The sequence below is a fragment of the Thalassophryne amazonica genome, chromosome 12, assembly GCF_902500255.1.
Source record: "Thalassophryne amazonica chromosome 12, fThaAma1.1, whole genome shotgun sequence".
In the NCBI taxonomy this organism is placed as follows: Eukaryota; Metazoa; Chordata; class Actinopteri; order Batrachoidiformes; family Batrachoididae; genus Thalassophryne; species Thalassophryne amazonica.
This window is the reverse complement of record NC_047114.1, coordinates 10,890,136-10,917,977: the sequence shown is the minus strand read 5'-3', so window position 1 is coordinate 10,917,977 and position 27,842 is coordinate 10,890,136. Positions and strand designations below refer to the sequence as shown.

Genomic DNA, 27,842 nt, shown 5'->3' with positions numbered 1-27,842 from the left:
TCCTGTCTAACCACGTATCTGGTTGGAGTGTGAAGCGAAGCCGTCGCTGGTCACACGTAACGCCAATCCCTCAGATAAGGCAACACCACAGGAAAACGGCTGCAAAGCAGTTCTGACTATACTTTTACTGCAGAGAAAATTACCTCTTATGGTGGCTGATTTCTCGGCGAGGAGGTAGAGTTGCAGTCCGGCCTTTATGGTGATGGTGATGAGTTGTCACTCCCAGTGGCTCCGACACCATCTCGTGCTTGAAGCCCGCACTCCAAGCAGGCCGCCATCTGGTGGTGGTGGGCCAGCAGTACCTCCTCTTCAGCGGCCCACACAACAGAAAAACTTAAATTTTGACCTTTGACCCCCAAAGACCTTTGGTAAATTTGGTCATGTCTGGGCTATTCAAGAAGTTACCTTAAAAAAATCTTAGTCAATCGGTGGGTTGGGCCTAAAAACAAAACAAATATAAGGTCAAATAATGAACAAGTCACACGAAAGGGCAGAATTTAGGGTGAATTCTGGGACATTTACCAAAATATTCCTTAATTTTCTTACCATGTTATTTGCAGCTGAAGATGTTTCTTCATCAGACAGACAGTGTTTGTCCTAAAAGAGAACCAAGCAGCTACAGCTGGTGTTTTACTGGAATCCAGACTGGTTCGTCGGTCTTACCTGGTGGGCGGGGTGCAGGACTTACCTCCTTGGGTGCAACACGTTCTCACCATCTCACCATCAGTTGATACCTGAATCACAGCTGATCACAGTTTGGATCATGTGCAGGTATTTCGTTTGTCCACGCTTTAGATGGTAGGCTTAAAGTGAGGGTCCTAGAAAGTGGATTCACTGAGTGGATTTGGTCCCAAGATAGCTGGATTTGTTATCTAGGGGTCAACCAACCTATTTGATGCTCAGAGGAGTTCAGATCAGCAGGATTATGATGGGATGGATGATTGTGAGGTCTTGTGTCAGTGCACTGTTTGTTTTTTTAATTATTATTGGTATATTGTTTTATTATTGTTGTTAGCAGTGTTGTTAGTGTTATAGATTTGTTGTGTTTTTATAGTTCAAGTAGTGTAGTTAGTTTGGTGAAGAGTTATGTTGTGACTATGAGTGATAAGTGGCTTGCATTTGATGCCACAGTCTGTTGTTGTGTGTGAAAAGTAAATGACACTTCTTTGTGCCGGCAGACGGCAGCCGGCAGCTGGCCCGCCTCCCTCCTGCTGGGGCACTGCTGAGCTCCTCACCATGGCCTGACTGTTGCAGACACACAACAGACAGGAGCTAACGTATGATTTTAGGGTTTACAAATGTTTTTGACCATTAAGCTTTACTCACTATGCCAGCAAAAAAATGTTAGCGGACTGAAAGTTAGGAGAACTAAATTCAGTGGAAGCTAATTGGTCTGCTGATGGTTTTCAAACTTACCTGAAAAGCTAATCTGCTAACGAAAAAGTTAGCTTTGCTAATTAGCGGTTAGCGGATTAGTGGAACTGTGACCACCACTGATGGATTCTTACCAAATTTGCACTACAGATAGATATTATGGCATAGAAGACTCCACTGCATTTTGATAGTGATCTGGATCTGGATCCAGATTCTGGATTAAGATTTCACTTTACATAGGCTTTGAAGTATTATGTCAAAACTACTTCACAGATTCTCACCAAATTTGCACCACAGATAGATATTAGGGCATGGAAGACCCCACTGCATTTTGGGGGTGATCTGGATCGGTGGACATCAGAAATCTCTGATTGCTCTTGTATTGAACCATGTGTTTTTCTAACCAGATGAGCAGCTGGAGAACTAAAAGCTTCACAAGAAAAAAAACTTCACTGAATGAATGTAGAGTAACTTTATTCAACTGACACCAAATTTAACTTGTTTATTGACTACATTTGTGTAACTGACAGGTCTCAACAAAATCGGAGAATTAGATTTTGAGAAGTGTTTGAAAACAGGTTTCATGTGAAAATTCAGTAAGGTATATCTTATATATTATATTCCAATTCTAAGGTGGAACTATGCTAGTATACAAAGGTATATCTAAATATCTATATATGTAATATATAATATAATAAATATATATGTGTTAAAGGAATAAAATGTCTGGAATTCATTTCTGGATCAACACCAAATATTTATGGCTTGTTCCTCTTGATAAAGTCATGTTGAGTTTAAAAAAAAGTTGATGTCACTTGATTCTTGTCCTCTGTTCTTTTAATGTGTTTATTTCCTCAGATGTGGAGTCATGACGGCACAGATGGAACATGGGCAGCTGGGAACATTCAGCAGCTGTCTTTATTAAATTTCTTATCCAGTAAGAGAATTTTAAACTGTTCATTTTTCCAAAAGCTTGATGCTAAAGTGTTGCTTTAGTCCAGGACGATCATTTTGTCTGTATTGTTCTATAAAATTCGCAAAGCTTTTTAAGAATTACAAACTTCACTGTGAATGTTGTGTTTTACTTGAACAGGTGAAAAGTGTAAAAACCTGTCCACACTTCAAACTGACTGCAAATGTTTTGCTGCTGGTGTCGGTTTGTGGATCACATTAGTCTTTTGTAGTGACGATGAAGAGCTTTTTGTATTTGTGCTTCCACTCCAGCTTCCACTCCATCACAGTTTGCTGCACATCTTTGTCAGGCAGCGTTGTTTCAAATCTGCAAAACGACACGAAACACTGATTCTTACAACACGCGTGGAGAGAGTGATGTTTCCACGAGTAGGAACTGGAACAAGACTTCTTTCTTAGAAGCTATACACCAGAGGTTACTGACACTAGACGTCACATTTGGCATTTGGTGGCTGCGGCTTGGCTGAGCAGACCTAATGTAGTTCATTAGTAGTGGGTGGAGCATTAAGAGTGGGAAAACAAGCAGGACATGTATCCTCCAGGAACAGGCTCAGTGACCTCTGTTGTAGAACTTAGTGATGTTCCAGGTGAAGGACAGTCAGACCACTGATCATATACAAACAAGTTAAAGCAAAAAACCTGAAGACATGAGACAAGAACCCAACAGCTGTTCCATCACTGAGTGCTTTGATGAGGATGAAAAAATAATAATGAAAAATAAAAATATCACGTACTCTGGCCTCCACAGTCAAGTTGTAGAAACCTTTGGCCTGATGTGTTGAAAAGGAGTTTCCACCATCATCAAAACACCAAATGAGGAAACAGTCATGTGACATTTGTAAATTTACGAATTTAATGTTCCTCCTGTCTGTCGGGATGCACACATGTGGTTTGATCCCTGTCACATAACCCATGTTATGTAGGAACAGTTTAGTGTCATAGTGCAGCTACGAAGTGTTTTTATCAAACTGGATCGTCCTGCTGTTTGCATCAGTTTGATGTCACATCATAACAGAACTGCGTGTAAAGATAGCTGCGTGTGACACAGTACAATGCTCCTCTGTGGCTCTGGATCAGTTGTGGATAACCAGAGTGTCAGGAGCAGCGAGGGAGGCGGTGCCCTCTGTGACCTCTGCACCCTATTAGCTGGAAGGATTCCTGGCTATGGCTCTAATGAGCTCTGATCCGGATCCACAGACTGGCAACATCGCCATCAGTACACGTGGAGCAGGAAATGTTTCCCTCAATTATTTCTGCTCCTGCACCTGTTGTATGCTTCTGTTTACTGAGGCACAAATGTATCATTTCAGATACGATTTGACCAACAAATTACAATATAAAAAGTACAGAACCAAACATCATCATCATCATCATCATCATCGGTGACAAGATTCTTTTACTATCAGGAGTAACGGGAAAGAAAATCTGGTTCAGACTAGAAATTAATGGATATAAAGTTTGGAGCCAGAAAATTTATTTTTTAAATAATTTAATTTAGTAATTTCCAGTGCTTTGAGTTCATTAAAGCTGTATGGCCTTTGGGTTTTTAAGATTTAAAGCATAAAAAGAATTTTATTTGGCAACACTATAATTTTATTCTTAGCATTAACATACTTGTGATTTCTTAGTATTTTATTTTTACAATTCCAATGAAGTTGGGACGTTGTGTAAATAAAAACAGAATACAATGATTTGGAAATCCTCTTCAACCTAAACCAGAGACAAGATATTTAATGTTCAAACTGATAAACTTTATTGTTTTTGTGCAAATATTTGCTCACTTTGAAATGGATGCCTGCAACACATTTCAAAAAAGCTGAGACGGGGCAACAAAAGACTGGGAAAGTTGATGAACGCTCAAAGAACACCTGTTTGGAACATTCCACAGGTGAACATGTGAATATGGAAGCAGAGTGTCATGATTGGGTATAAAAGGAGCATCCACAAAAGGCTCAGCCATTCACAAGCAAAGATGGGGTGAGGATCACCACTTTGTGAACAACTGCGTAAAAAAATAGTCCAACAGTTTAAGAACAATATTTCTCAACGTTCAATTGCAAGGAATTTTGGGATTCCATCATCTGCACTCCATAATATAATCAGAAATTTCAGAGAATCTGGAGAACTTTCTACACATAAGTGGCAAGGCGAAAACCAACGCTGAAAGCCTGTGACCTTCGATCCCTCAGGCGGCACTGCATTAAAAACCAACATTGTGTAAAGGATCTAGGGATGGGTACTGATAAGATTTTATCGGTATCGATACCATTATTGATTCCGCTTATCAATCCAATTCCTTATTGATACCTCCTGTGAATGTTCTGTGTACTACAAGTAGACTTTACAGGTTTTCTATGTCACCAACATTTTATTGAGTCTTGAAGTAAATAAATATTAAATTGGTCACTGGAGCCTTGATCTCTGGACATAAATAGAAATAAACAAAATCTGTAGTTTTTGTCAAAAGCATTTCCGTTCAGACAGTATTGGCATGAATAGATAGATAACTGTAATAGTCGTTCAAATCCGGTTACAAGCACCAAAATTAGACTGTGTATACCTTTTGGTGCATATTGTAGAAAAATAACATCAGCCATTTGAATTTTCAATAGGGGGCCAAGTAGGGGTCAAGTGACGAACTGCATAGGGGTAAAAAAAAAGTTCCAATCATATTGGAACTGAGCCTGGTTCTGCTGGAGGTTTCTTCCTGTTAAAAGGGAGTTTTTCCTTCCCACTGTAGCCAAGTGCTTGCTCACAGGGGGTCGTTTTGACCGTTGGGGTTTTACATAATTATTGTATGGCCTTGCCTTACAATATAAAGCGCCTTGGGGCAACTGTTTGTTGTGATTTGGCACTATATAAAAAAAAAAATTGATTGATTGATTGATATTGAAAGCTATACCACATTATGTGCCTGATCACAAAGATTCCAACAAGGTATAGATTGGACTATCTGTGACTGAATGTTCTGGAGTTATGGGGTAAAAACAGCAAGAATGGTGACAAAGGTCAGTTTCAGTTTGTACAAGGGTCAAAAGTTAAAGTTGCTCCAGTTTTGGTAAAACGTGGTGCAAATTACTGGTTGAACTAATAGGATTAACAAATGAAATATGGGGTAAAATGTTTTTTACCCCTATGCAGTTCAATTGACCCCTACTTGGCCCCCTATTGAAAATTCAAATGGCTGACATTTTTCTAAAATATATACCAAAAGGTATACACAGCCAAACTTTGGTGCTTGTAACCGGATTTGAAGGATTCCTCTGCAAATATTCTGTTATCTGCTGCACGAGAAAGTGTCTCCATACATCTGAGCTGAACTCAGACAGCTTCTGGAGTCTGCAGGTCTGCAGCCATGCAGTCTTGGGCTGCTGCAGCGCAGGGCGTCTCATTTTGGGAGGAAAAAAACGGTTTGATCAATTGCAATTTATTGTTTGTATTACAACATAATCAGGAACACTTCAGAAAACCAGTTGTCAGTTAACACAGTTTGTTACGACAGCTACAAGTGCAAGTTAAAACTCTACCATGCAAAGCGAAAGCCAAACATCAATAACATCCAAAAACACAGCCACCTTCTCTGGGCCCGAGCTCATTTGAAATGGACAGATGCAAAGTGGAAAAGTGTGCTATGGTCTGATGAGTCCACATTTCAAATTGTTTTTAGAAATCATGGACGTCGTGTGCTCTGGACAAAAGAGGAAAAAGACCATCCAGTTCAAAAGCCAGCATCTGTGATGGTATGAGGGTGTGTTAGTGCCCATGGCATGGGCAACTTACACATCTGTGATGGCAACATCAATGATGAAAGGTTTTGGAGCAACATATGCTGCCATCCAAGCAACGTCTTTTTCAGGGACATCCCTGTTTATTTCAGCAAGACAATGCCAAGCCACATTTTGCACGTGTTATAACAGCGTGGCTTTGTAGTAAAAAAGTGCGGGTACTAGACTGGCCTGCCTGCAGTCCAGACCTGCCACCCATTGAAAATGTGGCGCATTTCGAAGCGCAAAATATGACAAGAGAGACCCTGGACAGTTGAACAAATGAAGTCGTACATCAACCAAGAATGGGAAAGAATTCCACCTACAAAGCTTCAACAATTAGTGTCCTCAGTTCCCAAACGCTTATTGAGTGTTGTTAGAAGGAAAGGTGATGTAACACAGTGGTAAACATACCACTGTCCCAGCTTTTTTGAAATGTGTTGCAGGCATCCATTTCAAAATGAGCAAATATTTGAGCAAAAACAAAATTTGATCATTAAAGGGGATAGAGAGTCAAAATCATCTTTTTCATGTTTTTGGTGTTAGTTCAGAGTCTCCCCGCTGTGGGGAATACACACGAAGTGCCAGCAAGTTTCAGAACCTCTGTTTCAAGTATTTCTCCTTTTTTGAATTGCCCCTAGAAAACAGGCCAATCCATTTTTGAGCGAAAACGTACGTCACTTTTTCACCAATAGCCCCCCCCCAGACACACACCCACACCCACCCCGTTTCACACACGGCCCTTCAAAATTAATTATTCATAAGGTTGTGCCCACCCATTCGTAACACTCGAACAGAAGCAATGGCGAGCTACAGGTGTGCTTTCCCAGGCTGTTTTAGCGGACTACGATCTTCCCACGGAAAGCAATGTACACGATCACTGGCTTTTATTCATTTTTAACCGCATCCCCAGTACATACAACCGCCGACTATTTCTTTGCTCTGCGCATTTCACGGAGGACTGTTTCACAAACCTTGCATGATTTCCAGCTGGCTTCAGTTGGCATTTAAAACTCAGTAAATCAACCCCAGCAATCAGTACAGCCTGTGAGTATCACATTTTCTTTTGTTTTAAATTTGTGTTGCACCATATTCTTGTTGTAAGAATTGCACTTTAGAATGGCACGTTAGCTCTGGTTTTTTCCTCTAAAGGGAATGAGCTAACCCCTTAGCAGCTAGGGATGTGTATCGAGAACCGGTTAGCATTGCAGCTGTCATCACGTTCGGGTGCATTTGTTTTCAAATTGTAATATTTCTTAAATTTATTTTTGTTTATATATTAATAATCTAATGATTATTATATACAATTTTAGAGAAAGAGGCAAAAAAAAAAACCTGAATAGAAACACAACAGAAAATATAAAAGCAATGAAAATAAATAAGTAATGCTTTCTTTTCAGTGAGAGCAAGGGCAGCCAATCAAACAACGGCAACCAATCAGCGCCACCTACTTGCATTTCATAATGAGGTTGCCAAATAAGGTCCGAAATGACGCCATTAAAGGCAAACGAGGCGTTCTAAACCCAGCATAGTAACATAGCTGTTTCAGAGAGCCTTTTAGGAAGGTTCTGAGCCATTACAGACCCAACCAATTTTTTTTGGGCTACATATCACATCACAGAACAAGGATTAATGCCCCATTCAACCTCTCTCTATCACCTTTAAATATCTTGTCTGTATTCAATTGAATATAGGTTGAGGAGGATTTGCAAATCATTGTATCCTGTTTTTATTTACATTTTACACAATCTTCATTGGAATTGGGGTTGAAATAAATTTGTAAAAATCAACAAAAAAAAAAAAAAAACACTTTTCACATTGTCATTATGGGGTATTGGGAGAAGATTTTGAGTAAAAAAATTATTTCACCCATATAAGCAAAATGTGAAAAAAATGAAGAACTGTGAATACTGAGACTGTGACACCAGGAGCAGCCACGTAGCCGGGAGCAACTTCACAGTAGGAGGGCATGAGGTGAGACATGCTGAGGGGTGTCAACCCATGCAAAGCAATGGGCCCGACGGTGTTTCCGAATGGGTGCTGAAAGACTGTGCAGACCAGCTTGGTGGTTGAAGATTTTCACGAAAAAAAAAAACAATCTGCTGTCCTGCCATGCCTGAAGACCTCCACCATAGTCCCCCTACCCAAGAAATCTCCCATAACCAGCCTGTTGCACTCACACTGGCGGTGAAGTGTTTGAAAAACTGGTTAGAAGTCACATCGTGTCACTGGCATTCAACACCATCCTCCCTCATGGCCTTGCAAGGAAACTGCTGAACCTCGGTCTACTTCATTCCACATATCTTTGGATTTAAGGACTTTCTGTCAGATTGCGCACAGAGAGTCAGGATTGGCCTTTACATATCCACAGCTCTCACACTCAGCACCAGTTCCCCTCAAGACTACATGCTGAGCCTACTGCTCTTCACCATCTACACCTCTGACTGCACCCCAATCCACACCAGCAACACCTTCATTAAGTATGCGGATGACACCACAGGGGTCAGCTGTATCACTGGAGGAGATGAGCTCGCCTACCGGGACGAGGTGGAACAGCTGACAGTGTGGCGCAGAGAAAATAACCTGTTCCTGAACACATCCAAAACCAAGGAGCTAATCATAGACCAGCAGAAACAAAACACACTTTCAGCCATTATCACTGGGGGGACTTGTGTGGAAAGGTGCAGGGACTTCCTTTCCTGGGAGTCCACATAAAGAAGAAACTGACCTGGGACAGGAACACCACCCACTTGGTAAAGAAGGCACAGCAAAGACTCCACTTCCTGAGAATCCTCGGGAAAAATAACATGAACCAGAGACTGCGTGTGTCTTTTTCCTGCTCTACCATGGAGAGCATCCTCACATACTGCCTTTGTACGTGGTTTTCCAGCTGCACGGGGGCAAACAGGAAAGAGTTCCAGAGGGTTACCAAAATGGCAGAGAAGATCACTGGGTGTCATCTACCCACACTGGGTGACGTTCATGGCTCTGACTGTCTCAGGAGAACCAGCACCATCCTAAAGGACTCATCCCACCCTGGACACTCTCTGTTTGAGCTACTGCCATCAGGCAGACAGTACAGGGCCATTAAAGCAAGTGCAAATAGATTGAAAAACAGTTTCTATCTGCTGTTAAAGCTCTGAATACCAACTGGAACCAAATAGCAAGGTCACAGGCCACACTTGAAATGAGTCTGATATTTGTTTTTGTGCAATATCCACTACCACTGAAATATCCACAGTTTGTACATTTTGTACTTTCTCTTTTTTAAATATGCAATCTCTTTTTTACTACTTTCGTTCTTATTTTTTTCTCTTTTTTTCTTCTTTTTTTTTCTTTTTTTTTTTCTTTTTTTTATTTGTGCTCTGGACATACCGTGTTCATTCTGTTCAATTATATGTTTATTTTATTTTCTTCCCCAGAAGAAGTCTCCGTGTGGTTTAATCAGGTTTATATTTGCACTGAAAGGCTGCACCTTACTTTTCATTGTACTTGTTACAATGAGAATTAAGAATCTGTATCTGTAATACTTTCCGAATGCACTGTAAATAAGGGGTTCATAATATTGTATTGCTAATATTATCAAAGTTCGTGCTGTCTGGAAACAATTTAGAATTTTGACCCCTGATGGGTCAAAATTCTAAAATACACCATGTCTGCTGCTTGTTCAAACAAAATAAACCAAGATGGCGGAAAATGCTCAGAAACATCTTATTTCTGCATAAATCTGTTTCTCATATATTTTTGTAAAAGTTAGCAAGAAATAAACACTTCTAAATGTAACAATGCTGTTTGTAAAACCAGATAACACATCTAAAGTAATTTACAAGATATCTTACAGATGTTAGCGTGCTCGCCTCAGGAACGCACAAGTAGGTCATATCAAATGTCAGCTCAAAACCTCACGCATGCACACATATACTTGCTCCTACAGTCAGTCTGCATGATGGTGTTTGAAGAGTAAGTAAAGTAAGTCCCTTCGGCTGCTCCCTTGTTTGCACTCGGGGTCGCCACAGCAAATCCAAGTTGGATCTGCATGTTGAATTGGCACAGGTTTTACGCCGGATGCCCTTCCTGACGCAACGCCACATTACATGGAGAAATGTGGCGGGGGTGGGATCTGAACCTGGAGCCTTCTGAACTGAAACCAAGCGCATTAACCACTTGGCCAGAAAAAGAAAATATTCACCATGAAATGGTGATCTATTAACTAATGTGTAATCCATTAACAGTTGAGTAAAATACCAAACAGTGGACACAAAAAAATCTCTGATTTTCAAAGTAGCCACCTTGACTTAAAAAAAAGGGACAGAATCTTGCAAGGGGTTTGGAAAGCTGTGTGTGTTTGCAGTGGAAGAATGTGAAGAAATCATATGTCCACTTACTCCTGGAGAAGGAGACTCTCCTGACCCTCCGACATAACTCCAATGTATGTTTTTCATACCAGACGTGGCTGTCGTCACAGTATCTGCAAGATGGAAAGATTACTGCAACCAGCTGGACTCCACACAAACATACAGCAAAATCAAAACTCCACCACCCACATTTTAATAAACTGCAATTTAACCTTTTCAATCGCATCTTGTAGAGCGTCTTCCGAGGTCTGCAGAGACACTGGGAGAAGAACTTGCAGAGCTCAAAGACACATGACTGCAGCTTGTGAGCACTGACAGTAGTGCTGCTGGCAACTGAGTTGTCAATCAACTCGGATCTTCTCCAAGGACAGCCTACCAAATCAAAGAAAACATGTCAGTCAGAAACCATGTCCATCTGAGGCCATGTCCCTGCCGCAGCTCAAGGCCTAATGTTTGGTATTCTTCTGTGAGCTCATGACATCAGAATTCCAAATTCGATTAAATGTGTTCCATTCACAAACAATGGTTTAAAGATTCAAGATTAGCACCTGAATTTGTGATGTCTTGGTACCAAGTGTTTTTGGAGGATCCATAGGTCTCGCTGGAATAACTTAGCGTACTTAGTGAAACTCGGATGAGGAGGGATGAGGGAATGTTAGCTACGACATTCTGTCCATATGGTCTGTTTCTCTGTACATGATCCAGCATGCAAGTGCCTCAGTGTTGAGTACAGCAGTGATTGAAGGTTAATCAATCAATTCAATCAATTTTTTTTTTTTTATATAGCGCCAAATCACAACAAACAGTTGCCCCAAGGCGCTTTATATTGTAAGGCAAGGCCATACAATAATTATGTAAAACCCCAACGGTCAAAACGACCCCCTGTGAGCAAGCACTTGGCTACAGTGGGAAGGACACACCCATGTTTTACCTGTCTACAGCAGATAGATGGTAACTTTGCAGAGGTGGGGTTGGACCATGTAGGACCCAGGGAAATTCCATATTGTGGAAACAAAACATAAAGGAACAGTTTTTAATCAGAATGTAGCATCATCATTTCAACTTCTGGGATACTGATCTGGTCAGTTAAGTAGCAGAGGGGGTGTTAATGAGTTTCAGTTGCTTTGGTGTTAATGAAATTAACAACAGCTGCACTAGAGGAGCACGAATGAAACGACACCTAAGAAATGGCCTTACAGGTGGATGTCACTGACATTTTTTCCCCTCATGTTTCTGACTTATTTTTCACTAGTTTTAGATTTGGCTCAGGTCAGTGTCACTACTGGTAGCATGGTTTTTGTATCTGGACCCTACAGAGGTTGCACAGGTAGTCCAACTTCTCCAGGGTGGCACATCAAACACGCCAGTGCCAGAAGAAGAAGAGCCTTTATTGTCATTGTACATATACATACAACAAAATTTATCCTCTGCATTTAACCCATTCTAATTACAGTTAGATACAGTCCAACCACTAGGAACCGTGGGCTGCCACAGTCAGGCACCTGGGGACCAACTCCAGGTGGAGAGACACTGCCTTGGTCAAAGCCAGAGAAAGGAGCAAACCCTAAATAAGGTATGCCGCATTTTTCAGCACAGTCTCAAGAGCATGAAGGAGATTACAGGAGATAGACAGTTACTTGGAGAGCTGGACAAGCCCATAGAAGGCCCTTAACCCATCAGCAGGGCCGATATGTCGATCTGTTCCTTTATGCAAGGAGGAACAGAAAGAGCACTGCTAGAGTCCTGCAAAATGACCTTCAGCAGTCCACTTGTGTGAATGTCTCTGAACAAACAATCAGAAACAGACTTCATGAGGGTGGGCAGAGGGCCTAACATCCTATAGTGGGCCGTGTGCTCACTGGCTGGCACCATGGTGCTCCAATGCCATAGTACACCAGAATTGGCAAGTCTACCACTGGCACCCTGTTCTTTTCATAGATGAGAGCAGGTTCAAGCTGAGCACATGTGACAAACACAAAAAGGGTCTGGAGATGCCATGAAGAACATTATGCTGTCTGCAACATGGTCTGGGGCAGCATCTCCCTGGATGGACACACAGAGCTCTACAGGCTAGACAACCGCACCCTGACTGTTATTAGGTATTGGGATGAAATCCTTGGACCCACTGTCAGACCATATGCTGGTGCAGCGGGTCCTGGGTTAAACCTGTTGCACAACAATGCCCAAACACATGTGGCAAAAGTATGCAGGCAGTTCCTGGAGGATGAAGGAACTGATACAACTGACTGGTACTCACGCTCACCTGACCTAAATCCAATAGAACACCTCTAGGACATTATGTTTTGGTCCATTTGATGCTGATAGGTTGCACCTCAGATTGTCCAGGAGCCAAGTGATGCAGATCTGGGAGGAGGTCCCCCAGGACACCACCTGTCATCTCGTTAGGATCATGCCCCCGATGCTGCCAGACATACATACAAGCATAGGGGATCCAAATAAACCACCAAGTACCATTCTGAGTTGCTGCAATGGAATTGTGGCAAAGTGGATAAGCCTGTTGTATAATGTTTTGCGTTGATTTTTCGGGTGTCTTTGAATTTAGCCGTCTGTAGGTTGACAGTTTTCATTTCAATCAATCAATCAATCAATCAATTTTTTTTTATATAGCGCCAAATCACAACAAACAGTTGCCCCAAGGCGCTTCCATCAAATGATGTAGCATCTGTTCATTCCTAACACATTACCCAGTCCATACCAGGAAAGATATCTAGCATGATTGATCAGATTGAGATATAGTGGCTTCCTCTGCATTACTCTCCAATACAGCATCTCCTTGTGCAAAGTGAGCTGTAAAGTTGAACGATGCACAGAGACACTATCTGCAGCAAGATCATGTTGTAGGTCTTTGGAGCAGGTCTGTGGGTTGACTATGACTGTTGTCATAGTCCTTCACTTCAGTTTATCTGAGATTTTTCTTGGCCTGCCACTTCAGACCTTAACTAGTACTGTGCCTGCGGTCTTCCATTTCCTCACTATGTTCCTCGCAGTGGAAACTGACAGCTGAAATCTCTGAGATAGCTTTTTGCATCCTTCCCCTAAACCATGATGTTGAACAATATTTGTTTTCAGGTCATTTGAGAGTTGTTTAGAGGCTCCCATATTGCCACTCATTAGAAGAGATGCAAAGAGGGGAAACATTTGTAAATGGCCACCTAAAATACCCTTTCTCATGATTAGATTCACCTGTGTAAGGAGGTCAAGGGTCAATGAGCTTCCCAAACCAATTTTGTGTTCCAATAATTAGTGCTAAATGTATTCAATTCAATACAAAGAAAAGGGTGCCCAAATTTATGCACCTGCCCAATTTTATTTAAATAATTATTGCACACCTTCTGTAAATACTATAAACTTCATTTCACTTCTCAAATATCAGTGTGTTCATCTGTTATATGATATATTTAACTGAAATTTCTGATCCAAACAACCAATGATCTATAAAGAAGGTTGTGGGATAATTTTTCACTAGGTCCTTTCTGTGCGGAGCTTGCATGTTCTTCCTGTGTTTGCATGGGTTCCCTGTGGATTCTCTGGTGTCCTCTAATTTCCAAAGACATGCAGGTTAGGTGAACTGGACACTTGGTGTAATCCCACGATTACACCAAGCATCAGCTCTGAAAACTAGATGAGTGGAAGTGAGAGTCGGGATGTTGACAGTATGACTAGTAAATGGAGAGAGCTGGCTGACATGATGGGGAGGAGAAAGGTAGACATATTGTGTGAGCAAGAGACCAGATGGAAGTAATCCACTGACTGAGGGGGTCCCTGTGGCCATAAGATGTCCCCTAAATTTTTCTTCATATCTTTAAACTAGACCATTAGACATATCAAAAACGGCTGGTTAGACTTTTGCTACCCCATCAGCAAGTGAGAAAATTACATAATCAACCACACCTACTTTCGGCTTCTGTAGCTGTATTATTCAGGGGTAAGGGAAACATAAATTGGAATATCTTGAGACTTACAAATCACATAACGAAATGTACCTCAAAATGTTTGTATTTGAGTCCTCTTATAATTCAGCATGTTTATTATGCAAATGTATATGCAAATTAGGTCACCTGGGGTCAAAAGGTCACAAGAAACTGACACAATCTAAGTACCGGTAGTAATACAAAGGGAAAAGTGTTGCTTTACTCTGTATACTTGGAGAAGTTACCTCCTAACTGTTTATGTTTGATTTTAGAAAAACCATGTTAAAAGCTTTTAGGCTCATTTGTGTTATATAACACAAAGTGAACAATAATCCAAATGTTAACACACCCAAGGTGTAATCCATATGGCCTACATGATTTTATGCTGGTTTCTTCAGCATATTTTTCTAATTAATTCAAGAATTTTACTGTTGCGCTTGTTCATCTAAGTGGTCAGTTTAAGAAGAGATGAACAGATTTAAGATGTCAGGCTTACAGCCGCTCATGAACATTAACCCTTTAACCCCTTGTGCCTCTTTCCATGTTGCCAACAATCAAAAGCATACAAGTAATAACGTTTCACAGATATCTCCTGATTGATGATCATGTTTCATGAATGGCATTATGCTTGATATTGAGCAAGTGTAGACAAGAACGCGGTAAAGCTCAACAATATACCCAAGCTTTTCGTCAAATTGTACCAGAGGGGTTTCGACATTGCTCAGGTTTATCAACCGGCTGGGCGTTTTGGCATTTGCAGAAGCCAAAAGTGGGTGTGGCTGATTACGTAATTTTCTCACTTGCTGTCGGGGTAGCAAAAGTCTAACCAGCCATTTTTGATATGTCTAATGGTCTAGTTTAAAGATATGAAGAAAAATTTAGGGGACATTTTATGGCCACGGGATCCCCCTCAGCCAATGGACTACAGGGAAGTAAGGTCAGGAGCATAGGCAGTGGGTTCAAGCTGTTGTATCATGGTGTGGATAGGAAGAGAAATGGTGGTGAGGTCATTTTAAAGGAAGAATATCTTAAGAGTTTGTTGGAGGTTAAGTAGGTGTCTGACAGATGATTAGTGTGAAGTTGGAAATTGAAGGGGTTATGATGAATATCATCAGTGCATATGCCCCACAGGTAGGATGTGAGACAAAGGGAGAAATAAGATTTCTGGAGTGAGTTACATGAGGTGGTGGAGAGTGTGCCCAAGCATGAAAGAGTGGTGATAGGAGCAGACTTCAGTGAGCATGTTGGCAAGGGGAACAAATGTGACGAGGAAGTAATGGTTAGATATGGTATCAAGGACAGGAAAGTGGAAGGGCAGATGGGAGTTGATTTTGCAAAAAGGACGAAAATTCTTTGGTGAAAACCTACTTTAAGAAAAGAGAGTGACATAAGAGTGAAGGAAGGTGCACACAGGTGGACTACATTCTATGTAGGAGATGCAAGCTAAAAGAAGGTGGAGACTGCATGGTGGTGGCAGGGGAGAGTATAATTAGACAGCATAAGATGGCCACTTGTAGGATGAGTTTAGAGGTGAAAACGAGGAAGAGAGTCAGAGCTCAACAAAGGGTCAGAAAGCTCAAAGGAGGAAGACTGTTGTGTGAAATCCAGTGAAGAGGTGAGACAGACACTGGATCAAGGGGAAACAGTGTTGGACAACTGGAAGGGAACTGCAGATGTCTAGTAACTTCCTACTCTTAAATTCCGATAAGACTAAAATGATGGTTCTTGGTCCTTCTTCCATCTGCAAAACAGTGACGATTCGTCTCATCCTGTCTGTGGCTGATGCTGTGACTTTGATACATGCATTTATTTCTTCCAGATTGGATTATTGTAATGCTTTATTTTCTGGTCTGCAGCAGTCCTGCATTAGGGGTCTTCAATTAGTGCAGAATGCTGCTGCCAGACTTTTGACACAAAGTAGAAAGTTTCAAATCAAATCAATTTTATTTATATAGCACCAAATCACAACAAACAGTTGCCCCAAGGCACTTTATATTGTAAGGCAAAAGCCATACAGTAATTACAGAAAAACCCCAACAGTCAAAACAACCCCCTATGAGCAAGCACTTGGCGACAGTGGGAAGGAAAAACTCCCTTTTAACAGGAAGAAACCTCCAGCAGAACCAGGATCAGGAAGGGGAAGTCTTCTGCTGGGACTGGTTGGGGCTGAGGGGAGAGAATCAGGAAAATACATGCTGTGGAAGAGAGCAGAGGTCAATCACCAATGATTAAAAGCAGAGTGGTGCATACAGACCAAAAAGAGGTGAATAAAAAGAAGCACTAGGTGCATCATGAGAAACCCCCCAGCAGTCTAAGTCTATAGCAGTATAACTAAGGGATGGTTCAGGGTCACCTGATCCAGCCCTAACTACAACCCCTGGCAAAAATTATGGAATCACCGGCCTCGGAGGATGTTCATTCAGTTGTTTAATTTTGTAGAAAAAAAGCAGATCACAGACATGACACAAAACTAAAGTCATTTCAAATGGCAACTTTCTGGCTTTAAGAAACACTATAAGAAATCAAGAAAAAAAGATTGTGGCAGTCAGTAACGGTTACTTTTTTAGACCAAGCAGAGGAAAAAAATATGGAATCACTCAATTCTGAGGAAAAAATTATGGAATCACCCTGTAAATTTTCATCCCCAAAACTAACACCTGCATCATATCAGATCTGCTCGTTAGTCTGCATCTAAAAAGGAGTGAACACACCTTGGAGAGCTGTTGCACCAAGTGGACTGACATGAATCATGGCTCCAACACGAGAGATGTCAATTGAAACAGGATTGAAACAGGAAACAGGAGAGGATTATCAAACTCTTAAAAGAGAGTAAATCATCACGCAATGTTGCAAAAGATGTTGGTTGTTCACAGTCAGCTGTGTCTAAACTCTGGACCAAATACAAACAACATGGGAAGGTTGTTAAAGGCAAACATACTGGTAGACCAAGGAAGACATCAAAGCGTCAAGACAGAAAACTTAAAGCAATATGTCTCAAAAATCGAAAAATGTACAACAAAACAAATGAACGAATGGGAGGAAACTGGAGTCAATGTCTGTGACCGAACTGTAAGAAACCGCCTAAAGGAAATGGGATTTACATACAGAAAAGCTAAACGAAAGGCATCATTAACACCTAAACAGAAAAAAACAAGGTTACAATGGGCTAAGGAAAAGCAATTGTGGACTGTGGATGACTGGATGAAAGTCATATTCAGTGATGAATCTCAAATCTGCATTGGGCAAGGTGATGATGCTGGAACTTTTGTTTGGTGCCTTTCCAATGAGATTTATAAAGATGACTGCCTGAAGAGAACATGTAAATTTCCACAGTCATTGATGATATGGGGCTGCATGTCAGGTAAAGGCACTGGGGAGATGGCTGTCATTACATCATCAATAAATGCACAAGTTTATGTTGATATTTTGGACAATTGAAAGGATGTTTGGGGATGATGAAATCATTTTTCAAGATGATAATGCATCTTGCCATAGAGCAAAAACTGCAAAAACATTCCTTGCAAAAAGACACATAGGGTCAATGTCATGGCACAGGGTCAGTGTCAATGAGCACATCTGATTTGATGCAGGTGTTAATTTGGGGGATGAAAATTTACAGGGTGATTCCATAATTTTTTCCTCAGAATTGCGTGATTCCATATTTTTTTCCTCTGCTTGGTCTAAAAAAGTAACCGTTACTGACTGCCACAATCTTTTTTCTTGATTTCTTATAGTGTTTCTTAAAGCCAGAAAGTTGCCATTTGAAATGACTTTAGTTTTGTGTCATGTCTGTGATCTGCTTTTTTTCTACAAAATTAAACAACTGAATGAACATCCTCTGAGGCCGCTGATTCCATAATTTTTGCCAGGGGTTGTATAAACTTTTTCAAAAAGGAAAGTTTTAAGCTTAATCTTAAAAGTAGAGAGGGTGTCTGTCTCCCTAATCCAAATTGGGAGCTGGTTCCACAGGAGAGGAGCCTGAAAGCTGAAGGCTCTGCCTCCCATTGTACTCAAATCAATCAAATGTGATCAAATCAAGTTTGATCACATTACACCCATTCTGGCGTCCCTTCATTGGCTTCCGGTTTCTGCCAGATGGGATTTTAAAGTCCTGTTGCTGGTCTATAAAACTGTTCATGGACTGGCTCCTTCCTACCTGACAGACTTGGTTAAGCCCTACGTACTGGTGTGGCCCTTGCATTCGCAGGGCACAGGGCTTCTGTGTGTTCCATGGGTGAATACACCTCCTACCGTGGCCCTACTCTCTGGAGCAATCTACCTGCAGGTATAAGGCAGTCTGAACGGTGGAGACTTTTAAATCAAGACTGAAGACCCACTTTTTTAGACTGTCTTAGCATTAATTTATTGTTTTATGTTTGCCTTGTAATTTCTTTTTATGCTACTGGGTTTTACTTTTTTATTGTGCCCTTTTTGATTTTAACTGACTTTGTGTTATGAATTGTGTGTTATGTGAAGCGCCTTGGGGCGACTCTGTCGTGAGATGGCGTTATCAATCAATCAATTCAATCAGTTTTATTTATATAGCGCCAAATCACAACAAACAGTTGCCCCAAGGCGCTTTATATTGTAAGGCAAGGCCATACAATAATACGTAAAAAACCCCAACGGTCAAAACGACCCCCTGTGAGCAAGCACTTGGCGACAGTGGGAAGGAAAAACTCCCTTTTAACAGGAAGAAACCTCCAGCAGAACCAGGCTCAGGGAGGGGAAGTCTTCTGCTGGGACTGGTTGGGGCTGAGGGAGAGAACCAGGAAAAAGACATGCTGTGGAGGGGAGCAGAGATCAATCACTAATGATTAAATGCAGAGTGGTGCATACAGAGCAAAAAGAGAAAGAAACACTCAGTGCATCATGGGAACCCCCCAGCAGTCTAGGTCTATAGCAGCATAACTAAGGGATGGTTCAGGGTCACCTGATCCAGCCCTAACTATAAGCTTTAGCAAAAAGGAAAGTTTTAAGCCTAATCTTAAAAGTAGAGAGGGTGTCTGTCTCCCTGATCTGAATTCCCCAGAAGAGGAGCCTGAAAGCTGAAGGCTCTGCCTCCCATTCTACTCTTACAAACCCTAGGAACTTCAAGTAAGCCTGCAGTCTGAGAGCGAAGCGCTCTATTGGGGTGATATGGTACTATGAGGTTCCTAAGATAAGATGGGACCTGATTATTCAAAACCTTATAAGTAAGAAGAATAATTTAAATTCTATTCTAGAATTAACAGGAAGCCAATGAAGAGAGGCCAATATTGGGTGAGATATGCTCTCTCCTTCTAGTCCCCGTTAGTACTCTAGCTGCAGCATTTTGAATAACTGAAGGCTTTTCAGGGAACTTTTAGGACAACCTGATAATAATGAATTACAATAGTCCAGCCTAGAGGAAATAAATGCATGAATTAGTTTTCAGCATCACTCTGAGACAAGACCTTTCTAATTTTAGAGATATTGCGTAAATGCAAAAAGCATGTCCTACATATTTGTTTAATATGCGCATTGAATGACATACCTGATCAAAAATGACTCCAATATTTCTCACAGTATTACTAGAGGTCAGGGTAATGCCATCCAGAGTAAGGATCTGGTTAGACAACCATGTTTCTAAGATTTGTGGGGCCAAGTACAATAACTTCAGTTTTATCTGAGTTTAAAAGCAGGAAATTAGAGGTCATCCATGTCTTATGTCTGTAAGAACAATCCTGCAGTTTAGCTAATTGGTGTGTGTCCTCTGGCTTCATGGATAGATAAAGCTGGGTATCATCTGCGTAACAATGAAAATTTAAGCAATGCCGTCTAATAATACTGCCTAAGGGAAGCATGTATAAGTGAATAAAATTGGTCCTAGCACAGAACCTTGGTGGAACTCCATAATTAACCTTAGTCTGTGAAGAAGATTCCCCATTTACATGAACAAATTGTAATCTATTAGATAAATATGATAAAAAACCACCGCAGCGCAGTGCCTTTAATACCTATGGCATGCTCTAAATCTCTGTAATAAAATTTATGGTCAACAGTATCAAAAGCAGCACTGAGGTCTAACAGAACAAGCACAGAGATGAGTCCACTGTTTGAGCCCATAAGAAGATCATTTGTAACTTCACTAATGCTGTTTCTGTACTATGATGAATTCTAAAACCTGACTGAAACTCTTCAAATAGACCATTCCTTTGCAGATGATCAGTTAGCTGTTTTACAACTACCCTTTCAAGAATTTTTCAGAGAAAAGGAAGGTTGGAGATTGGCCTATAATTAGCTAAGATAGCTGGGTCAAGTGATGGCTTTTAAGTAATGGTTTTAATTACTGCCACCTTAAAAGCCTGTGGTACATAGCCAACTAATAAAGATATATTGATCATATTTAAGATCGAAGCATTAAATAATGGTAGGGCTTCCTTGAGCAGCCTGGTAGGAATGGGGTCTAATAGACATGTTGATGGTTTGGTTGAAGTAACTAATGAAAATAACTCAGACAGAACAATCGGAGAGAAAGAGTCTAACCAAATACCGGTATCACTGAAAGCAGCCAAAGATAACGATATGTCTTTGGGATGGTTATGAGTAATTTTTTCTCTAATAGTTAAAATTTTATTAGCAAAGAAAGCCATGAAGTCATTATTAGTTAAAGTTAAAGGAATACTCGGCTCAATGAGCTCTGACTCTGTCAGCCTGGCTACAGTGCTGAAAAGAAACGTGGGGTTGTTCTTATTTTCTTCAATTAGTGATGAGTAGTAAGATGTCCTAGCTTTACGGAGGGCTTTTTATAGAGCAACAGACTCTTTTTCCAGGCTAAGTGAAGATCTTCTAAATTAGTGAGATGCCATTTCCTCTCCAACTTACGGGGTTATCTGCTGTTAAGCTGCGAGTTTGTGAGTTATACCACAGAGTCAGGCACTTCTGATTTAAAGCTCTCTTTTCAGAGGAGCTACAGCATCCAAAGTTGTCTTCAATGAGGATGTAAAACTATTGACGAGATACTCTATCTCACTTACAGAGTTTTAGGTAGCTACTCTGCACTGTGTGGTATATGGCATTAGAGAACATAAAGAAGGAATCATATCCTTAAACCTAGTTACAGTGCTTTCTGAAAGACTTCTAGTGTAATGAAACTTATTCCCCACTGCTGGGTAGTCAATCAGAGTAAATGTAAAATGTTATTAAGAAATGATCAGACAGAAGGGTAGTTTTCAGGGAATACTGTTAAGTCTTCAATTTCCATACCATAAGTCAGAACAAGATCTAAGATATGATTAAAGTGGTGGGTGGACTCATTTACATTTTGAGCAAAGCCAATTGAGTCTAATAATAGATTAAATGCAGTGTTGAGGCTGTCATTCTCAGCATCTGTGTGGATGTTAAAATCGCCCACTATAATTATCTTATCTGAGCTAAGCACTAAGTCAGACAAAGGTCTGAAAATTCACAGAGAAACTCACAGTAACGACCAGGTGGACGATAGATAATAACAAATAAAACTGGTTTTTGGGACTTCCAAATTGGATGGACAAGACTAAGAGTCAAGCTTTCAAATGAATTAAAGCTCTGTCTGGGTTTCTGATTAATTAATTAATTAGTTATATAAATTAATAAATTGAGATGTGGTGAGGGAGACAGCTAGGAAAAGTACTGGGTGTGACATCTGGACAGTGGAAGGAAGACAAGGAGACCTGGCGGTGGAATGAAGATGTTCAGGAAAGCATAACGAGAAAGAGGGAGGTTGACAAAAAGAATTGGGACAGTATAAGGACATGTGGCGCAAGGCAAAAAGAGGAGAGGCAAAAGTAAAGGAAAAGCCATATAGTGAGTTGTACGACGTTGAACAGTAAGAAAGGAGAAAAGGGACTTTATCGATTGGCCAGACAAAGGGACAGAGCTGGAAAGGATCTGCAGCCGGTTAGGGTGATAAAGACGCAGATGGTAATGTGCTGACAAGTGAGAGAATGTTGTTGAGGTGGTGGAGGGAATATTTTGAGGAGCTGATGAATGAAGAAAATGACAGAGAGAAAATGTGGAGAGAGTAAATCAGGAGGTGCAAGGGATTAGTAAGGAAGAAGTGAGGGTAGCTATGAAGGATGAAGAATGGAAAGGCAGTTCGTCCAGATAACATTCCAGTGGAGGCATGGAAATGTTTAGCAAGAAGGCAGTGGAGTTTCTCACCAGATTGTTTAATAAAATCTTGGAAAGTGAGAGGACGCCTGAGAAGTGGAGACAAAGTGTGCTGGTTCCTATTTTTAAGAACCAAGATGATGTGCACAGCTGCAGTAACGATAAAGCTGATCAGCCACAGCATAAAGTTATTGGAAAGAGTCGTCAAAGCTAGTCGTAGAAAACGCGTGAAGATCTGTGAGCAGCAATATGGTTTCATACTGAGAAAGAGCACTACAATGCAATGTTTGGTCTGACAGTACTGATGGATAAGTATAGAGAAGTCCAGAAGGAGATACACTGTGTGTTTGTGGATTCAGAGAAAGGTTATGACAGAGTGCAAAAGAAGAGTTGTGGTATTGTGTGAAAAAGTTTTGACTGACAGGTATGTGAGGGTAGTGCAGGACATGTACAAGGATAGTATGATAGTGGTGAGATGTGCAGTTAGAATGACAGATGCATTCAAGGTGGAGTTGGGATTATACCAAGGATCACCTCTGAGTCCTTTCTTGTTCGCAATGGTGATGGACAAGTTGACGGATGAGTTCACACAGGAGAGTAGGGAGAGTAAAGAGCAGGTTAAGTCTAGCCTGGGAATGTGGAGATATGCTCTGGAGAGCAGGGGAATGAAAGTCAGTCAGCAAGACTTATAAAGCACATGTGTGTGAATGAGAGGGAGCCCGGTGAAATAGTGAGGTTACAAGGAGTCGAAGTGGTGAAAGTAGATGAGTTTAAATACTTGGGTTCAACTGTCCAAAGTAGAGTGTGGTAGAGAGGTGAAGAAGAGAGTGCAAGCAGGGTGGAGTGGGTGGAGAAAGGTGGCACTAACAAAAAGACAGGAGATAGAGCTGGAGGTGGCAGACCTGAAGATATTACAATATTCTTTGGGAGTGATGAGGATGGACAGGATTAGGAATGAACATATCAGAGGTTCAGCTCAGGTGGGATGGTTTGGAGACAAAGTCAGAGAGGTGAGATTGAGATGATTTGGACACGTGCAGAGGAGGGACCCAGAGTATATAGGGAGGATGCTGTGGATGGAGTCATCACGGAGGAGGAGAAGAGGGAGGCCAAAGACAAGGTTTATGGATGTGCTGAGGGAGGACATGAAGGTGGTTGGTGTGACAGAGGAAGATACAGAGGACAGGGTGAGATGGAAACGATTGATCTGCTGTGGCGACCCCTAACAGGAACAGCCGAAAGACGAAGAAGCCCCAAGTGATGGCCTATAAAAAGTTGTCTCATTATGAAGGTGTCACACAAGAAATATCTCATGATGGGTAAAAGCAAAGAACTCACTCAAGATCTTTGCCACCCTATTGCTGCAAAACATATTGATGTCATTGGATTTAATTAGGATCATGTTGAGATTTATTTGCACTTTGTGATTAAAGTGCTCAATTTAACATTTTTTTTTTAGATAATGGCCAATTTTTTATTTTGATTTGATGTCAGAAAGCCAACAGTAACATAATATAAAAGTCCAAAGTGGAGTAGTTTTGATATGCTACGTAAATGGTTGACAGTTACTTGATAAATTGTTCAGACTTTATTCTCGCTCTTTCCTTCCAGAGTGATTCAGTTCTTCAAAACTGCTTCATTAGTTCTGTTGTTCAGCCAGAACAAAACCAAAGCAAAGCAATTAAGAAATTAATTACAGTCAAAGACATTAATCAGACAGGTAGCATTGCATGCAAATAACAAAACGGCATAATTAACTTCTAAAAGAGGCCAGCAGTGTCAACTTTTCAGTGAACACAATACTGATCGAAATATAAAGCCCACAACAGAAAACATATCTTCAACATTTTACATCTCTTCACTTTTAATTTATCTCGTGTTTGTTGACAGGTGCAGACACATTTCACTTAAAAAAAAAGAAAAAAAAATCAGCCAATTTAAATTTTGTTTATTTGGATGTAGCTCAAAATGTAGTTATCCACTCAAACAACAACAAAACAAAAACAAAACCCTAAAGTGGTCCAAAATTTTAATTTACAGATTAAGTTTAATTTAAAAAAAAATCAGAGAAGTCCAAAAAAATAAGTGTCAATGTAACATGAGATAAAATCTTTAAAATGTTCAGCCTCCCTTTAATTTAGAAGAAAAGGTGGAAAACAACACTTTAACCAGTAAAAGTCAGTTCCATGGTAATCCTGTTTACAAAATATTTCATCTTAACCAATCTAATCAAAATAAAAAAACAAAATAAATTCATGTGGATTTCTGTTGGCATGAAAGTAAAGTTGGGAAGGACTGCAGCCTGACAGGCCTTTCTGGGTGTTGCTAGGCAGAAGACAGCAGGGAGCACTGCTTAGCAACAGTGACACACTACTGCCATCTGTTGGCTGAAAATATATTCAGTGTACCTCCAACCCCCCCCCCCCCCCCCCCAAAAAAAAAATATAAACAATGTGCTAAATGTTATTCATGTCAATAGAAATTTTGAATGATGTGGGTTTTTTTTCTGAAAATCCTCAGTTGGATTCACAGTGGTACTAATACTATAAGTTTGGGCAGCACAGTGGCTTAGTGGTTAACACTTTTCATTCACAGCAAGATGGTCATGGTATCGATTTCCACCTGTGTCCTTTCTGTGTGGAGTTTGCATGTTCTCTGTTGTGTGGGCCGCTGAAGAGGAGGTACTGCTGGCCCACCACCACAAGATGGCGCCCTGCTTGAAGTGCGGGCTTCAAGCACGAGAGGGCGTCGGCTTTGCTGGAGGTGACAGCTGTCATTAATCAACACAAGCTGTCACCCATCACCACCACTACAAAGACCGGACTGCAACTCCACCTCCTCGCCGAGAAATCAACTACCATTCAGGTAATTTCTCTGCTGACTAACACTGTGTGTGTAATAACTTGAACTTCTATTGCAGCCGTTTTCCTGGAGTGTTGCCTTATCTAGAGGATTGGCGTTTGGTGTGACAGCGACGGCTTCGCCTCACACCCCAACCCAGATAAGTGGTTGACCAGGAGCTGCACGAGTGTGTGTGATTGGAGGTGGAGGTTTTCCCTCCTTTACTTAATACAGACTGTGGGATTACTGAGTGTGCGAACTCACACTCATCAGGACTGTCTCTGTTCTCTGCCAGCAGTACCGGGTCTGACTGCTGAAGACAGCGGCCACCTGGGGCGCAGGGCTTGGCGGCTCCGGTGTTCTTCAGCTCCGTTGGTGTTGGAAGCTGTGTGGGGATCCAGCTCTTCTCTCTCCAGGCGTCTTCTATCGTCGAGCCTGCCCACACGTCACCTGGTGTATGATTGACAGTCCACCATATCAATCAATCAATCAATTTTTTTATATATTGTTATTGTCTGTACGTTGTTGTGCGATTCACAACATTAAATTGTTACTTTTTGGCTTATCCATTGTCCGTTCATTAACGCCCCCTGTTGTGGGTCCGTGTCACGACACTTTCACAACATTCTCCCCGTGTTTGCGTGGGGGTGCTCTGGTTTCCTCCCACATTTAAAGACGTGCAGGTTAAGACCCAGTCCCACTGACGTTTAGGATGATTTGCGTATGAATTGCGCACAGAATTGGTTCATATTCACTAAACGTCCGCAATATCCATGAAACATGCTTGTATGAGTCGGCTGACAACCCCACACATCCACAATTATCCGCAGAGGCACGTTTTTCTGTTGCCAGGGTTTTTGAGCTGCACAAAATTTTGGTTGCAGATGACCACCGCCTTACATACTCAATCTATGTGATGTATATCCTCCGACCTCCATTATCCGCAACTGACAAACAACTGGGATTTGTGGCTTGGCAGCGGACTGGGACAGTGTGTAAAATGTATATATTGCGTGCCTATCACGTCCACATCACAAACTAAAATAAGATGTAGCGACTGCATACAGAGTGGCCACGAATAAAGCTGTTGTATTACGTCAGCTTTGCGGACAATTTGCGAATGCACAACAAACACTCCACGTAAACCCAAAGTACCATGGCAGACATCGACATACCTGCCAGTCAGTGCCAGTCCAGCTGTGGAAACATACAGATTAGGGCTGGGCAAAAAAAAATCGATTTTAAATAAAAATCGAGTTTTGAGTTAAAATCGATTTTGATTTTAGAAAATCTATTTTATTAGATTTTTTTCTGTACAACATTATATTTGCATTTGCCACCAGTCGCTTTCCTCTGCGCTTCCGTAGCGACTGTTGCTCAGGCAGCAGCAGAGCCAGTCCCCCTCCCCCTCACATGCAGCACACAAACACACAGAGGCAGCGCCACACGCATGGAAGAAGCAAATAAGCAGCTCCAGCCCAAGAAAAATCGATCTAATTCAGTCGTTTGGAATTGGTATGGATACTTGCCGTCTGATACGGAGCAGAAAACGCCTCCCTGCAAATTGTGCCTTAAAGCGGTTGCTGTCACAGGTAGCAGTACGACAAATCTCTTCCAACATTTGAAGCAGAGACATTTTACCGAGTGGGAGAAGTGTTGCCTCCAGCGCTATGAAGACCGTGCTGCTAGTAGTAGCGTTAGCATCAGCAACCAACTATTCCACAAACATTTTCAAACTGTGTACCATATGAGAAGAGTGGAGTAAGGTGGAAAACGATTACAGAGGCTATAACTTTACACATTGCCACGGATATGCTGCCTGTTTATTCTGTCGAGAAGAGGGGGTTTAAACACTTGCTAAAAGTTCTGGACCCTCGGTATGCCGTCCCTAGCCGCAAGTATTTTTCTGACGTTGCACTTCCCCAGCTATACAATACTACACGCCAAAAAGTTACGGACGAGTTGAATGGACTGGACTTTTACGCTGCCACCACTGACTTATGGTCAAGCCGAACAATGCAGCCGTACGTGTGTCTCACGGTACATTACATCAATGACAGCTGGAATCTGCGAAGCGTCTGTCTTCAAACGTCATATTTCCCAGAGGATCATACGGGCGTTTTGATTGCCCAGGAATTAAAGGATGCTCTCAACTCCTGGGGCCTTTCAGAGGACCGACTCACCTGTATGACTACAGATAGTGGCACCAATGTAATAAGAGCTATGAAAGACAATGAATCGCCTGCACAGTGCTGTTGGTAAGTTTGTATGAACTAATAATCCCACATTTAGTCTGTGTGCATGTGAGTGTGACTGTGTGTAATTTTTAACAAACACTACTGTACTTGAAATTTTACCTAATCTCCAGTCTATATATTTTGCAGTATAAGTCTATTGTGGAGTCGTTTAAACAAAAATTCCTAGTTTATTAAACACTGTTTCTACAATACCACTAGATTATGGTATGAAAATAAAGTTTAAGTTATATGGGG

The 27,842-nt window shown here is 41.2% G+C and overlaps 1 protein-coding gene across 1 annotated transcript in view; it reads right to left on the bottom strand.

Annotated features, from left to right (window-relative positions):
- Positions 1-2,270: 2,270 nt before the first annotated feature.
- Positions 2,271-27,842, bottom strand: part of LOC117522410 (HERV-H LTR-associating protein 1) — a 62,477-nt gene continuing 36,905 nt past the window's right edge. The window contains exons 14-16 of the mRNA XM_034183804.1: positions 10,678-10,837; positions 10,496-10,578; positions 2,271-2,653 (exon numbers count right to left, since the gene is read on the bottom strand). Coding sequence (XP_034039695.1) covers positions 2,610-2,653; positions 10,496-10,578; positions 10,678-10,837 — 287 coding nt within the window. The 3' untranslated portion in view covers positions 2,271-2,609. The remainder of the gene's footprint in view (positions 2,654-10,495; positions 10,579-10,677; positions 10,838-27,842) is intronic.